This window comes from Amblyraja radiata, chromosome 20, assembly GCF_010909765.2.
Source record: "Amblyraja radiata isolate CabotCenter1 chromosome 20, sAmbRad1.1.pri, whole genome shotgun sequence".
NCBI lineage: Eukaryota > Metazoa > Chordata > Chondrichthyes > Rajiformes > Rajidae > Amblyraja > Amblyraja radiata.
Genome location: NC_045975.1, coordinates 46,163,491 through 46,179,152, shown reverse-complemented (window position 1 = coordinate 46,179,152; position 15,662 = coordinate 46,163,491). Strand labels below are relative to the sequence as shown.

Sequence of the window (15,662 nt, the reverse complement as noted above, 5' to 3'; positions counted from 1 at the left end):
CTTGAATTGGAGCTTTAGATACAGCTAGAGCTAGAGTTGCAGATGGAGCTGGAGATGCAGCTAGAGTTAGAGATGCTGTATTGTTTGGATCATATTTACTTGATTGTAGCACTTTGTTCTGAGTAGTTACTTTGCCTTTCACCTCAAAACACAAGGAGGCCAAAGATCAAGGATCTCAGAAAACCGAATCAGATTATTTTGCTGCGATGCACTTACACTCTTGCTCCACCTCCAGCTCTAGCCCCATTTGAATTTGCAACTCTCTTTACAATATTTCCAATAACTTGTGAAATACACACATTGAAAATAAAAGAATGTTCCAAAATTATATTCAGCCATGTTAATACCCTTTATTACAGGAGTTATAAGAATAGCTACTTTTCTGAAATCAATTTAATGATAACCTCTTGACAATGTACATATCCTGCCGTGGTATAAAACTAGTAAATATACAATTCTTAGTGAAAGACAGTCATCAAACAACATTAACTTCAATGTCAGTCAGAAGCTATTTCTACATCTGGAATTTAAATATCTAATATTTTTCTAATGTCCTTATTTTTAACAGTATTCTAATTTTAAAAGTATCGCATTTAAATAATGATACTGTATTGACATGAATGGTTATTTTGTTCATTTATTAATTAATCCAAGATTCGTACAGTTTTCATTTTAAAGACTTGCTTCAGTCACTCATATCACTCTGGAAAGTCACACGCCAAATTGCATGTGAAGCTGCTGTTCTATGCGATAGAAAAGGTTCACATCACAGATCATTACAATAGCTGACATAAGGATTACCATATATTAACTACTACTTGTTCAAACAGTATGAGGTTTCCTGATATCATCCCAAACCCTCACATTACCATTTTTTCTTTTCGAAATCAGTACATAAGATGTTGAAAAAGAGGATCTTGTGGCATAACATCATCATTATGCCAGACGTCTGCCAAAAACAATTTTGTCAACTGTGTTTGCTCATTTGTGAAACTAAATTATTCAAAGTTTCAAAGCTTTACAATCAAAATCTATGTAGTTTAACAAAGTTAGGCATGCCTCACTTCAGCATTTACTAAATTAATAAAATCCATCCCAATAAACCAGTAGTGATTCAAATAATCATCACACCCTACACAAGCAACACCTCGTACTAATTTGCAACAATTGATACTGAAATACAAAGGCCAAACTGATATCGCTCAACAACTTACACACAAGCCAAGGGATATCCTTGACAGCATCGTTGAAAGTCAAACACTTCCAACTTTGGAAATCTGTCAGAGGCTTAAAGTCGATAATAATTCACAGCAAGTTCTTCCAAATTTACTACTAACGTGGAATAATAGGCAGACCCCCATGGAAATGTCTTCATTAAAGTAGTTTTCATTACATGGACTTTATCTTAAATGATGAAAAAAGAAATGTGACGACTGCCCACTGCATTCTGCAAATCTTATACTAACTAAAATAATCCTCAATACTTGATGCCAAATATCACTTCAATGCTCTTCCACAACTATCCATCCAAAACAATACTGAAGTGGACAAGTTATGTAAGTCTTTCACACAAAGGAGGAGTCCATAATATACTTCATACAAGTGTAATTACTGCACAATAAACGATGAAAACAACTGGCAAGTATCCACATTCCTGAGAGATCCAAACATTATTATAGACATGTTTTTTGAAAAAAAAATATGGAACATAGAGATAAGAGAAAAATAGATTGTAAGGACGAGAGAAAGGGAAAGGAGGATCAATTCATGATACATATACATTCAGCCAGCAACACTATTTGTGATCCTTATGGCTGTGATTTGCACCATGTCTGCGTCTTTTCTTTGACTTCACTGGCTCCTTTTCTTCTGTAGGCCAATTAAAGCCATTAATAGTGACTGTGCCAGCTTCATTATCAATCTCTTCATAATCAGAATATTCTTGGGTTGTTCCTGTAAAGCTTTTGTCAGGATAAATGTCTTGCAGTTTTTCATCAAAGTACGTTTCCAAGCTTTTTCCAGCTTGGGCCACCTCCGAATCTGGCTGCAGAAGATCATCCAAGAGTCAGTTGTTTTGCATACATATTAAAATTAAATTTCATGTTATCCAAAGCTTATTTTTTAATCAGTTTTCTGCTGATAATAGTCAAAGACTGTTCCACTACAGATAAGACTTGAAAGGCCTGGATATAGTGAATGTGCAGAGGGTGTTTCCACTAGTCTAGGACCAGAGGACATAGCCTCAGAATAAAAGAATGTACCTTTAGAAAGGAGTTGAGAAAGAATTTCTTTAGAGAGAGGGTGTGGAATCTGTGGAATTCATTGCCACAGACGGTGATGGAGGTCAAGTCAGTGGATATCTTTAAGGCAGAGATTAACAGATTCTAGATTAGTAAGGGTGTCAGGTGTTATGTGAAGAAGGCAGGAGAATGGGGTTGAAAGGAAAAGATAGATCAGCCATAATTGAATGGTAGAGTAGCCTAGATGGGCAGAATGACCTTATTCTGCACCTAGAACTTATATTTAATTATACTTTGAAATGTCTTAGAGAGATTTAAATTTAGGTTGCTCTTTATTAAGTTGTAGCTTTATTCTCTTCCCCCTATTTAAAAACAAAGTCCATTCCGCACATTTTATGACATGGTTTATTTAGAAGGATGAGGGCGGACCTCATTGAAACTTACTGTACATTGAAAGGCCTGGATAGAGTGAATGTGGAGAGGACGTTTCTACTCGTGGGAGAGTCTAGGTCCAGAGGCCATAAACTCAGAATAAAAGGACGTACTTTTAGAAAGGAGATGAGAAAGAATGTCTTTAGTCAGAGGGTGGTGAATCTGTGGAATTCATTGACACAGGCAGCTGTGGAGGCCGTTAGTGGATATGGTGTCAGGGGTTATGGGGAGAAGGCAGGAGAATGGGGTTGAGAGGGAAAGATAAATCAGTCATGGTTGATTGGCGGAGTAGACAGTGGGCTAAATAGCCTATTTCTGCTCCTAGAACATATGAACTTGTAATTGAACGAAGTTACATAGAATGAACCAATTTGCACTGTCCATTGTTTTTCTCTATTAATTCACCCCAGGCTCTACCACCTATTGGCAAAACCAGGGGATTTTACTGTGGCCAATGTGCCCACCAATCCACATTTTAGTGGAAACACATGCAGACATAGGTAGAATGTGCACAGGACATGGACACAGGTTAGCATTCAACCCAAGTCACATGTGCTGCGAATTGGCAAGTCTACCATCCATGCTACTGTGCTGCTGCTGATCAAAAATGATTGCATGCATTTAAAATGAGACCACTATTTTACAAAAATCTTAATCCATTAAAAATGTGAATACAAGGTCATACAACTATATCATATTATGAGAGGCATAGTTAGGGTAGACAATCAGAACCTTTTCCCATGGTGTAAATGTCCAATGCTAGCAGGCACAGGGGGAAAGTTTAAAGGATATGTTTGAGGCATGTTTTATTTACACAGTGTTGGGGGCCTGGAACGTATTGCCAGGGTAGTGGTGGAGGCAGATACATAGTGGCACCTAAGAGGCCTTTAGATAGGCACATGGAAGTACAGGGAATAGAGGAAAATGGATCGTGTATAGGCAGGTGAGATCAGTTTAATCAGGCATGTTCAGCACAAACACTGTGGGACAAATGGCCCACTCCTGTGCTGTACTCTTCTATGTTCTATGTTTTAACTGTTAACATCTTTATCATACAGCCAATTTCTACCCAATATATACTAAATATATATATATAGCTACATATAATATATATAGCTACATCTAACCACTCTTTATGGACTCATCCTCAAAATCTATGGGGATGGGGATGGGGATGGGGAGTAGGACGTGCAGATTTGTTGCTTCTCTTCACACTTGTAAATCACTAAAATTCACCTGTAACTCAAATGAGTTCCGAGAGCTGAGCAGACAGGGGATGGAATTGTTCACCTTGTATACTCATTAAGATTTATGGCAATGCCACTATTTTGTTCTGATAAAATTGGGAAGACCTAATCATCATGATGATAGGAAATATTCTGCTCCCTCTGGATTTAATTGGGGAATCCAGCTTTAATATTGCAAAGGAGACAGCCGCAAAATGCTGGAATGATTCAGCAGGACAGTACTGCAAAGAATCTTGACTAAAAACGTCACCCATTCCTTCTCTCCATAGATGCTGCATGTCCCGCTGAGTTACTCCAGCACTTTATGTCTATCTTCATTGCAAAGGATCTTTTCACTGTAAAAAAAAAACTAAAATGATGATTGCTTGTCCAAAGGAGCAGTGAGGTGCATGAGTACACCAATGGCATTGGTCATTCTGCACGTGCCCTTGCCTATCCATTACTCACCATTTGTGGGAATATCACAAACAAACTCCTTTTGATGAGATTTCTCAAATTCTCCCAGGGATGGAAACTTGATATAAATGTAATATATATTCCTTCCACACAGTTAAGATCAGTGTTACAATTTATATTTGCAGTGACGAGACCTGTATAGTGCTAGATTCCATAACTCACATAATTCAAGCAACAGTGGGAAATTGGCCAGACAATGTTCTGTAGGTTGTGGAAAAGAGTTTGTGGAACATCTAAGATAAAACTTAGATATTTGCCACTTAGATGTAGAGCCACGTAAATCTTACTCACATAATTAAATTTTGCACAGTTCAAAAACATAAGCTGAATATCAGAAATAAACTCTTCTGGTGTGTAGTAATGCAGTGGGTTCTTTTTCTGAAGCTTCACCCTGACAGTTGAAAGATCCATTGGCCTTTTGATGATCTGGTAGTAATGACGGGCCTGAATAAAAGCAGACATTAATTATTATGCAGCAAACATTGGAAACTCAGGGAAAGGTATTGCTGGAGCAAACAAAAATGAATGTGTGCACATTTTACTTTCAGCATCATCCAATCCACCCTGTCTTCTACCCTTTAACAAATGTTGCCATTTAGTCCTTGCAATCCTGCCCCCACCACTTTCCTGTATCTATTACACTTCTACACACTAACCAAAAAGATTAGCTCCGATTCTTTCCACACAGATCTTTCCTCAGCTGTGGTGCAATTCCAGCATTTTTGGTTTTTATTTCAGATTTTCAGTATTTAGATTTTAGTTCCATGTGCTCAACGATACAGAGAAGATTAGCATGGCCCCTGCGCAAGGATGACACGCAAATTCGTGAAGCGCTCCATTTAAAATAAATAAATAAATACATAAATAAATTTAAAGAAAGGATTTTAGTTCCATAATTTATAGGTTGACCTACTGAATTATAACTACTTTAGATTCAGAAAGTTGTGGTTTCAAACCAATAGCTTTGAATACATAATCTGGCCTGGTGTTCCACTGTTATACTGAAAGATCATATCTGTGGTAGGATTTTAAACTGAGGAATCATTTGCCCTCTCAGGTGGAACTATCCTGTAACATCAGTGCATGTTAATGTCCATAAAACAGGTTATCGAAACCACACTTCAAGTGTTCTGCATCACCATCAACACCCTTGCTTTGTGATACCATCATCAGTCCAGCTGGACCTCTATATGGACCAGTGTCAGCCTTTAAATCCTGATAATGAAATCACCTGCTAGACACTGGCCTATTGACACAATTCAAATTACATTTTAAAGGTAGATACAACAATGAATAACGCTGTTCAATCCAATCAAAAATGAAATGAATAATATTTCATAATCGCACAACCAGCCAATGTCAAAGTCTAAGCATTAGTACTTGCCAAGTTGTTCAGTACTAATCTCTACAGTCATGTTGATGAGCTCCTTCACTGCAGAAAGCTAGCTCTATGATACACTCCTGTATGGTTCACTATATCCAAATATTGCACTCCCATATAGAAATGTAACAATAAACTCTTCTTACCAGTGGGCTAACAGGCTCATGGAATGGCAGGCTCAGTGGATAGCAGTATAGGTGCAAAGTCAATTTTTCACATTTCTGCAGGCAACACAGTTTGAAGTTAATAAATACATTCTTAGAATGGATATACACATACATTGATCTATACACCAGTCATTATGTCACTATTTAAGAAGAGTAATTAAGGAAAAATAATAAAAGGAATACAGTTGAACGGTGAGGGTTTCGCATTGAAAGCACAGCACTTACACGTTTCTTGTTCATATAGAATAATTTGACATGTGCACTCACACATTTATCATGTTATATACTTATTAAAACACTGATCTTGTACTTCTCTGTGTATTTGTGGGTGTCTTTACATCTTTGCGAAAAAACTATGCGGTAATGATAACATTTTTACATATTCCGGTTGACATTTTTCCCATCCAGGCAGTGATCAGGTTCACAAGATTTGATCCTAAATTTACACGTTATTTGAGATTAAAGCTTTAAAAATGCCAACTTTCACAAGATTTTTACTGTTAAAATCATTCCTCACAGCTTCTAACGCACTTTGGTACAAAGTTGCAAGACAGGAACACACTGAACTTTTCACCTCAATGGGATATCACAGCAAGTGCACCTGACATTTGGAACAATGTTGCCGTCATAGCTCCTGGCAGGACAGGAAGGGAAGGGTCAATTGGTATTGCAATTCGGGAAGTGCAATTGGGATTTTTTTTTTTCAAGTCCAGTGCTGGCGGAAGCAGAGGAGTGTCGGAATCTTACGTTCGGCAATAGGTTGAGTTGGGGGACCATGCCTCCGATGGGGGCCACAGGTTAGTGGTGCAATATTGTGTTAGGAAATGGTTGCTTTGGGGGACCAGGCCTCACATGTGATAGGGACCCAATAGGTCCCAGTTGATCTAGTATTACTATAAAATTATCAATTAGAGAATACTAGAATAAATCTTCAAAAATAATCTGCAAACCAAACATAACTTTTATTTCCAACTATTGTCTGATTGCTATTTCAAAAAACTCAGAATCAAATGTGGTCACTGCAACCAGCACATTATTAAAATGCATTGATCATTAATTAAGGTACATTGATGTCCTTAAAATGCATTAACCTTAAACAAGGTTTATGAAAGATGTACTGAATCTAAATGCTGCATCTCACCCTTTGGTCACCAATGGAGAGTCCCTGGAATGTTCTTATTCCCCTATATTCATTAATATGTCGTATATTTTCACAATCATATTCCACTTCGGGCATCACCACATTCCGACACAATGTACACAACCACTCACCCCTGCAAATCAATGCATAAAGACATTTTTAAGAATAACTAGACCAAGTGGGACCCGTTGGGTCCAGTCCCCTCAATGCGCGGTAGCGGGCGTGTTGAAGGCGGCGTCACACACACACTAACCTTCCCCTTGATATTATATTGATATTATTAATTTGCTCATTTTCCCCCATCACCCGCTCTATCCACTAAAACATAACCCCCAACTACACAGGCGCGGTTAGAGGGAGAGGGAGGGGGAGGGGATAGAGAGGGAGGGGGTGAGGGGGGTAGAGAGGGAGGGTAGAGGGAGGAGGAGGAGGAGGGGAGAAGAGATTGAGGGGTAGGGGGGGGCGCGAGGCATCACAGGTGAGGGCTGGTCCCTGAACGCAATACTCCACCACTCACCCATAGGTCCCAATACTCACCACTCTCTAGAGGGGGCAGAGAGGGTGAGGGGGAAGAGGAGGGGGGGGACAGAGAGGGGGCGCCAGAGAGGGAAGGGGTTTAGAGAGGGAGGGTGTTTAGAGAGGCAGGGGGTAGAGAGGAAGGAGGTAGAGAGGGAGGAGGTAGAGAGGGAGGGGGTAGAGAGGGAGGGGGTAGAGAGGGAGGGGGAGGGGGAGGAGGTAGAGAGGGAGGGGGTAGAGAGGTAGGTGGGTAGAGAGGGAAGGGGGTAGATAGGGAGGGGGTTAGATAGTGTGGGGGTAGATAGGGAGGGGGGTAGATAGGGAGGGATTAGAAAGGGGGGAGGACAACTTGTTCTATTTGATCTTATTTGATTGTGCACGCCAGGTTGATTGCATTTGTGGAAACACATGAAGGTTGCAATCTCCCACCCCTGTCCCATTGTGATGTCATATGTAAATGAAATCTATCGTGATTGGATGTCTGTGAGATGGCACTGTGACATCATCAATGGAAAGTGCTGCAAGGGTCTCCCACTGAAAAGCAGTTAATCTTGTGAAATAAACTATTAAAACTTAAAAAACTTTGGAAATATAGGTTGGAATGTGACGTGGAGATGTTTATTCCATCGAGGGAAAAATGTAAGTAGCATGTGCGAAAATGGGAAGGCTGTGGCCAAGCCTTTTGGAAGAAGATACAAATTAAGGAGATTAAAAGAAAGAACACAACCCTGCAAACACACAGAAATTTAGAATGTTGAGAACAAAGGGAAGAGTTTTACTATATTATAGATGGCTCTGGTTAAGAAACTAAAATATCAACTTTCACCCTCAGTACATTTTATTTGCCTGCTGCGTATCTCCTACCATTTCTGTTTATAATGTAGATTTCAAACCTAGAGTGATACAGTGTGGCCCAACTAGTCCGCACAGGCCAGCATGTCGGCGGGTTTGATAACGTCGTGGTTGCTGCAGAGTGAACGGAGAGGGCTGTGCATTCAAAGGGGGAGAGTAGAGGTCAGAGTAGGTTAGGGGATTGGAGACTTGGTGACTTGGTTGCCTTTTTCAGGGAGATATGGACTTGGACCTCAAGATCCCTCTGCAGGTCACTGGTGTTAAGGGTCAAGCCATTAATTGTATCTTATATTTATAGTCATAGAGTCATACAGCGTGGAAACAGGCCCTTCAGCCCAACTTGCCCACACTGGCCCACATGTCCCAGGTACACTAGCTTCACTTCCCTGCGTTAGGTCCGTATTCTCCAAATCTGTCCTATCCGTGTACCTGTCTACTGTTTGTTAAACGTTGGGATAGTCCCTGCCTCAACTACCTCCTCTGTCAGCTTGATCCATACACCCATCACCTTTTGTGTGAAAAAGTTACCCCTCAGATTCCTATTAAATATTTTCCCCCTCACCTTAAACCTATGTCCTCTGGTTGATTCACCTACTCTGGGCAAGAGACTCTGTGCATCTATCCAATCTATTCCTCTCATGATTTTATATACCTCTATAAGGTCACCCCTAATCATCCTGCGCTCCAAGGAATAAAGTCCCAGCCTACACAACCTCTCTCCATAGCTCACACCCTCTAGTCTTGGCAACATCCTCTTAAATCTTCTCTGTACCCTTTCCAGCTTGACAACATCTTTCCTATAACATGGTGCACAGAACTGAACACAATACTCTAAATGTGGCCTCACCAATACAACTGTAACATGACCTCTGAACTTCTATAGGAAATACTCTGACAGATGAAGGCTAATATGCCAAAAGCCTTCTTGACCACATTAACTTCCTGAGATGCCACTTTCAAGGAACCGTGCACCTGCACTCCTAGACCCCTCTGTAACACTACCCAGAGACCTACCATTCACAGTGTAGGTCCTGCCTATTTCGGACTTCCCAAAATGTAACACCTCACATTTCTCTGCATTAAATTCCATCAACTATTCCTCAGCCCACCTGTCCAATCGATCAAGATCCTGCTGCAATTTTTCACACCCATCTTCTCTATCTGCAAAACCACTCACTTTTGTATCATCTGCAAACTTACTAATCTTATCTACCTGAGATGCCACTTTCAAGGAACTATGTAACTGCCCTGCTAGATTCCGCTGATCTACAACACTATCCAGAGCCCTGCCATTCACTGTTAAAGTCCTGTCCTGGTTTGACAACAAAACGCAACACCTCACACTGATCTGCATTAAATTCTATTAACTATTCCTCAGCTCCCTTGCCTCCTGTAATTTCTGATTACCATGTTCATGCTTTAGTGTCATCTGCAAACTTACTAACCAAGCCTTGTACATTGTCATCCAAATCATTGATATAAAGCACAAACAGCAATTTGCCCAACATCGACCCCTGAGGCACACCACTAGTCACTGGCCAACTGTCCGAAAAACAACATTGTGCCATCACCTACTGCTTCCTTCCATGAAGCCAATTTTTTTATCCATTTGGCTAGCTCTCCCTAGATCCCAATTGATCCAAACTTCCAGAGCAGCCTACCATTCTACCCATTATCAAATTCCTTTGTGAAATTTAGTAAACAATGTCTATGGCTCTGCCCTCCAAACTAAACTGCATCAGATTCGGGAGACGCAAATTAGCATTAGGACGGGTTTTTCTGCTTTTACTTTGTACAATCTTAAATTTATGTTCTCTGATAATCTCAGTGTCTGATTGTAATTTTCACCACTCTTATGACATGGGTAGAAAAAGAGAAGAGGTCCTGAAAGGAGAATTTAGGGAGTTAGGAAGAGAGTTAAGGAGAAGGACCGCAAAAGTAACAATCTCAGGATTACTGTCTGTGCCACACGACAATGAGAGTAGAATGGAGTGAGGTGGAGGATAAATGCGTGGCTGAGGGACTGGTGCAGAGGGCAGGGATTCAAGTTTTTGGATCATTGGGATCCCTTTTGGGGAAGATGTGACCTGTAGAAAAAGGAATGGTTGCACTTGAACCGGAGGGGGACCAATATCCTGGCGGGGAGATTTGCAAAGGCTACTGGGGAGACTTTAAACAGAACGGTTGGGGGGAGGGACTCAAATAGAGAAAGCTAGCAGACAGTGTGTGAGGCAGGAGGCAGAGAAGGGAAGCACTCAGACCCAACATGTAGGGGAGAAAGAAGAAAAAGATAATAAACAGAGAATAAGAGGTGGTGGGTTTCTTAAATGTGTATATTTTAACGCTAGGAGCATCGTAAGAAAGGTGGATGATCTTAGAGCCTGGATTGACACCTGGAAGTATGATGTTGTGGCGATTAGTGAAACATGGTTGCAGGATGGCTGTGATTGGAAACTAAATATTCCAGGATTTCGTTGCTTCAGGTGTGATAGAATTGGAGGGGCAAGAGGTGGAGGTGTTGCATTGCTTGTCAGGGAAGGTATTACAGCAGTGCTTTGGCAGGATAGATTAGAGGGCTCATCTAGGGAGGCTATTTGGGTGGAACTGAGAAGTGGGAAAGGTGTAGCAACACATAGGGGTGTATTATAGACCGCCTAATGGGGAGCGAGAATTGGAAGAGCAAATATGTAAGGAGATAGCAGATATTAGTTGTAAGCACATGGTAGTGATTGTGGGAGATTTCAATTTTCCACACATAGACTGGGAAACACATTCCGTAAAAGGGCTGGATGGTTTGGAGTTTGTAAAATGTGTGCAGGATACCTACTAGAGAAGGGGCAGTGCTGGACCTCCTGTTAGGAAATGAGACAGGTCAGATGGCGGAGGTATGTGTTGGGGAGCACTTCGGGTCCAGTGATCACAATACCATTAGTTTCAATATAATTATGGAGAAGGTCAGAACTGGACCAAGGGTTGAGATTTTTGATTGGAGAAAGTCTAAGGAGATGCGAAAGGATTTAAAAGGAGTGAATTGGGACTTTTTGTTTTATGGGAAGAATGTAGTAGAGAAATGGAGGACATTTAAAGGTGAAATTTGAAGAGTACAGAATCTTTATATCCCTGTTCGGTTGAAAGGAAAGAGTAAAAATTGGAAAGAGCCATGGTTTTCAAGGGAAATTGGACACTTGGTTCCGAAAAAGAGAGAGGTCTACAATAATTATAGGCAGCATGGAGTAAATGAGGTGCTTGAGGAGTATAAAGAATGTAAAAAGAATCTTAAGAAAGAAATTAGAAAAGCTAAAAGAAGATATGTGGTTGCTTTGGCAAGTAAGGTGAAATTAAATCCAAAGGGTTTCTACAGCTATATTAATAGCAAAAGGATAACGAGGGATAAAATTGGTCCATTAGAGAGTCAGAGTGGACAGCTATCTGCAGAGCCAAAAGGGATGGGGGAGAAATTGAACAATTTCTTTTCTTCAGTATTCACCAACTAGAAGGCTATTGAATTATGTGAGGTAAGGGAAGCAAGTAGAGTAGCTATGGAAACTATGAGGATCAAAGAGACTCCAATACTGATACTTTTGAAAAATATAAAAGTGGATAAGTCTCCAGGTCCAGAGTAGCAAGATGGATTCAACAGTGGCTGAATGGGAGATACCAGAGAGTAATGGTGGATAACTGTTTGTCAGGTTGGAGGCCGGTGACTAGTGGGGTGCCTCAGGGATCTGTGTTGGGTCCACTGTTGTTTGTCATATACATCAATGATCTGGATGATGGTGTGGTAAATTGGATTAGTAAGAATGCAGATGATACTAAGATAGGTGGTGTTGTGGATAATGAAGTAGATTTTCAGTCTAGAGAGATTTAGGCCATTTGGAAGAGTGGGCTGAAAGATGGCAGATGGAGTTTAATGCTGATAAGTGTGAGGTGCTACACCTTGGCAGGACAAATCAAAATAGGACGTACATGGTAAATGGTAGCGAATTAAGGAATGCAGTTGAACAGAGGGATCTAGGAATAACTGTGCATAGTTCCCTGAAGGTGGAATCTCATGTAGATAGGGTAGTAAAGAAAGCTTTTGGTGTGCTGGCCTTTCTAGATCAGAGCATTGAGTATGGAAGTTGGGATGTAATGTTAAAATTGTACAAGACATTGGTGAGGGCAGTTCTGGAGTATGGTGTACAATTTTGGTCGCCAAATAATAGGAAAGATGTCAACAAAATAGGGAGAGTACAGAGGAGATTTACTAGAATGTTGCCTGGGTTTCAGCACCTGTTACAGAGAAAGGTTAAACAAGATAGGTCTTTATTCATTGGAGCGCAGAAGGTTAAGGGGGGGACTTGATAGAGGTATTTAAAATGATGAGAGGGATAGACAGAGTTGACGTGGATAAGCTTTTCCCATTGAGAGTAAGGAAGATTCAAACAGGAGGACATGATTTGAGAATTGTCTTTACTCAGAGAGTGGTGGCTGTGTGGAATGAGCTTCCAGTGAAGGTGGTGGAGGCAGGTTCGGTTTTATCATTTAAAAATAAATTGGATAGTTATATGGACGGGAAAGGAATGGAGGGTTATGGTCTGAGCGCAGGTATATGGGACTGGGGAGAATACGTGTTCGGCACGGACTAGAAGGGTCGAGATGGCCTGTTTCCATGCTGTAATTGTTATATGGTTATATAATTAAGGGACAAAAGTTTAGGAGTAACATGAGGGGGAACTTCTTTACTCAGAGAGTGGTATCTGTGTGGAATGAGCTTCCAGTGGAAGTGGTGGAGGCAGGTTCGATTTTATCATTTAAAAATAAATTGGATAGGTATATGGACGGGAAAGGAATGGAGGGTTATGGTCTGAGTGCAGGTAGATGGGACTAGGGGAAAATAAGTGTTCGGCACGGACTAGAAGGGCCGAGTTGGCCTGTTTCCATGCTGTAATTGTTATATGGTTATATGGTTATAGATCTTATCACAATCTTTCTGCTCCAATGGAAAATCAAGATTCTTAAGCATCATTAGTTTAAATTTCTACAATTGCTTCTTCCTCTGGAATCCTTTCCATCATGTTGTCCTGCATTCATTTTCATCTTATGTTTTTCTTCTGCAGAGGAAATACAGAGGATATCTAATATGTATATAAAATGGCAAGGGATATTTTGTGGAGGAGTTGAGGAACACATGAAATAAAGATTACAGAATTACTAGTTCGGTGTAAAATCTGTTTGCTTTATACAATGTGTGTTTGGAATTGAGAATGCAATTGTGGTGGAGGCAGATCCCATTTTGCCTTTCAAAGCTGAGATGGATAAATATATGATCAGGAGAAATTCACAAGCCGACGGAGAAGGGACGAGGAAGTGGAACTAGTGAGTTACTCAGTGAGAGAACTAGCTTGGACACAATGTTCACAATGCTCCCCTTCAGTGCTGTAACCATTCCACGACTCTGGATTCTTCCCAATTAACTAACTAATCTGTATCTTTTGGTATTGCAACAGTGCTCTTTGTAGTTAAACACATTGAAGAAATTGGTTTACAAACATTGGGCATTAATCCAAAGTCCAGATCATTGAAGAAGAGAAGAAATCAATGATTCTAATACTAAACAAGAGGAATGTATTTTAAGTGTATTTATTACGTCATTAACTGCTACTGTTTCTATATCACTATAGTTCGGCTTTCAAGATGCTATGTATTTAAATATCGGCATGTTGGAATTCAGCAAATATGTTTTTTATATCTATTGAACTCTACCCAAACATTTGGGTGGTCGTCGGATGCATCATTAACTAACAGACTCAAAATACCACAAATCACGAAGTGGACTTACATTGGGAAGCTGAGAAGAGAAGGCACATGACATCCAAGATGGAACACCTTTGGACATCGATCACAGCACAATAGCTCGCCGCCATTTAAACAGACTGCGCAATAGTCCTCATTGTCGTCAGTAGCATCTGCAGCATTTGAGGCTGTCTGAGAATTCTCTTCAGATGATTTCTCATCCAAAGGGGATGGGAATGCTGCAACATCAGGGGGCAGGTCAGAGGTCACTGGCGCATCTTCAAGCTCACTTTGTTGAGGAGGGGGAGGGTTTGAGTTTGGTGGTGTGAGTGCGCTGTCCAGATCAATGTTCTTCAACAAAAAGCATGAAATTAATACTTAACATACATTAAGGATGTCTAGATTCAAAAGCAGTGGGTAATTTCAAGTTTAAAATAAAATATACCAGGCAATCCAAACAACAATATTTGTATTTACTATAAAATGAATTTGGTAAATCAGAAAAAGACACAAAGTGCTGGAGTAACTCAGCATCTCCGGAGAACATGGATAGGTGATGTTTTGGGTCAGGACCCTTCTAAAGACTGAAGAAAACATGGAGCAGTACAGACACAAAATCATGGAGGAAATCTGTGAGACAGGCAGCATCTCTGGAGAGAAGGTATGGGTGACGTTTTGGGTATCGACCCGACACGTCACCTTCTCTCCAGAGATGTTGCTTGTCCCGCTGAGTTACTTCAGCATTTTGTATCTATCTTCGGTTTAAACCAGCATCTGTAGTTCCTACCTATATATTGAACACTACAGCACAGGAACAGATCCTTTGGCCCACAATGTCTGTGCCGAAAATGATAATGAACAACTTTTATCTGCCTTCACAATCCATAACCCACCATTGCTTGTATATCCATATGCCTATCCAAAAGTCTCTTAAAAAACACCATATTTGCCTCAACCACCGCCTCTGGCAGCACTGTCCAGGCACTCATCAAAAACTTGCATTACACATTTTCATTAAACCTTACTGCTCTCACCTCGAAGCTATCATTCCACCTACATCCACCTCCCAGAGTGTAACACCTCACACTTGCTCGGATTAAACTCCACCTGCAATTTCTCCGCCCATTTTCTGTAGCTGATCTCTATACGGTTGTATCCTTTGATTGTCTTTCTCATAGTCATGACCTCAGCGATCTTTGTGTCATTTCTAAATTTACTCATCAACCCTACTACATTTACGTCAATTGTCATTCCACCTCAGGGCTCGAAATTAGCAGTTGCCCAAAGTTGCCCAGTTGCCCAAAGTGCCGCCGGGCAACCTAAACGCCGAGTCATTTTGCCCGGCTTGGCACTGCAGATACTGGTTTGTACCGAAGATAGACACAAAAAACTGAAGTAACTCCGCGGGTCAGGCAGCATCTCAGGAACGTGACGTTTCGTGTCGGCTGAATTGTG

General features: G+C 40.7%; 1 protein-coding gene and 1 non-coding gene across 6 annotated transcripts in view; one reads left to right on the top strand and one right to left on the bottom strand.

Annotated features, from left to right (window-relative positions):
* Positions 1–330: 330 nt before the first annotated feature.
* LOC116984370 (tripartite motif-containing protein 66-like) overlaps positions 331–15,662 on the bottom strand; it is a 270,505-nt gene continuing 255,173 nt past the window's right edge. For 4 of the 5 annotated variants that reach the window (XM_033038529.1, XM_033038528.1, XM_033038531.1 and 1 more), the window contains 5 exons: positions 14,254–14,558; positions 7,065–7,197; positions 5,903–5,977; positions 4,667–4,819; positions 331–2,044 (listed from right to left, as the gene is read on the bottom strand). In XM_033038529.1, coding sequence (XP_032894420.1) covers positions 1,796–2,044; positions 4,667–4,819; positions 5,903–5,977; positions 7,065–7,197; positions 14,254–14,558 — 915 coding nt within the window. In that variant the 3' untranslated portion in view covers positions 331–1,795. The remainder of the gene's footprint in view (positions 2,045–4,666; positions 4,820–5,902; positions 5,978–7,064; positions 7,198–14,253; positions 14,559–15,662) is intronic. The other variant, XM_033038530.1, reaches the window with a different exon arrangement.
* LOC116984872 lies at positions 5,114–5,220 on the top strand. The gene has a single exon (XR_004415148.1). It is a non-coding gene; the product is annotated as a U6 spliceosomal RNA (small nuclear RNA).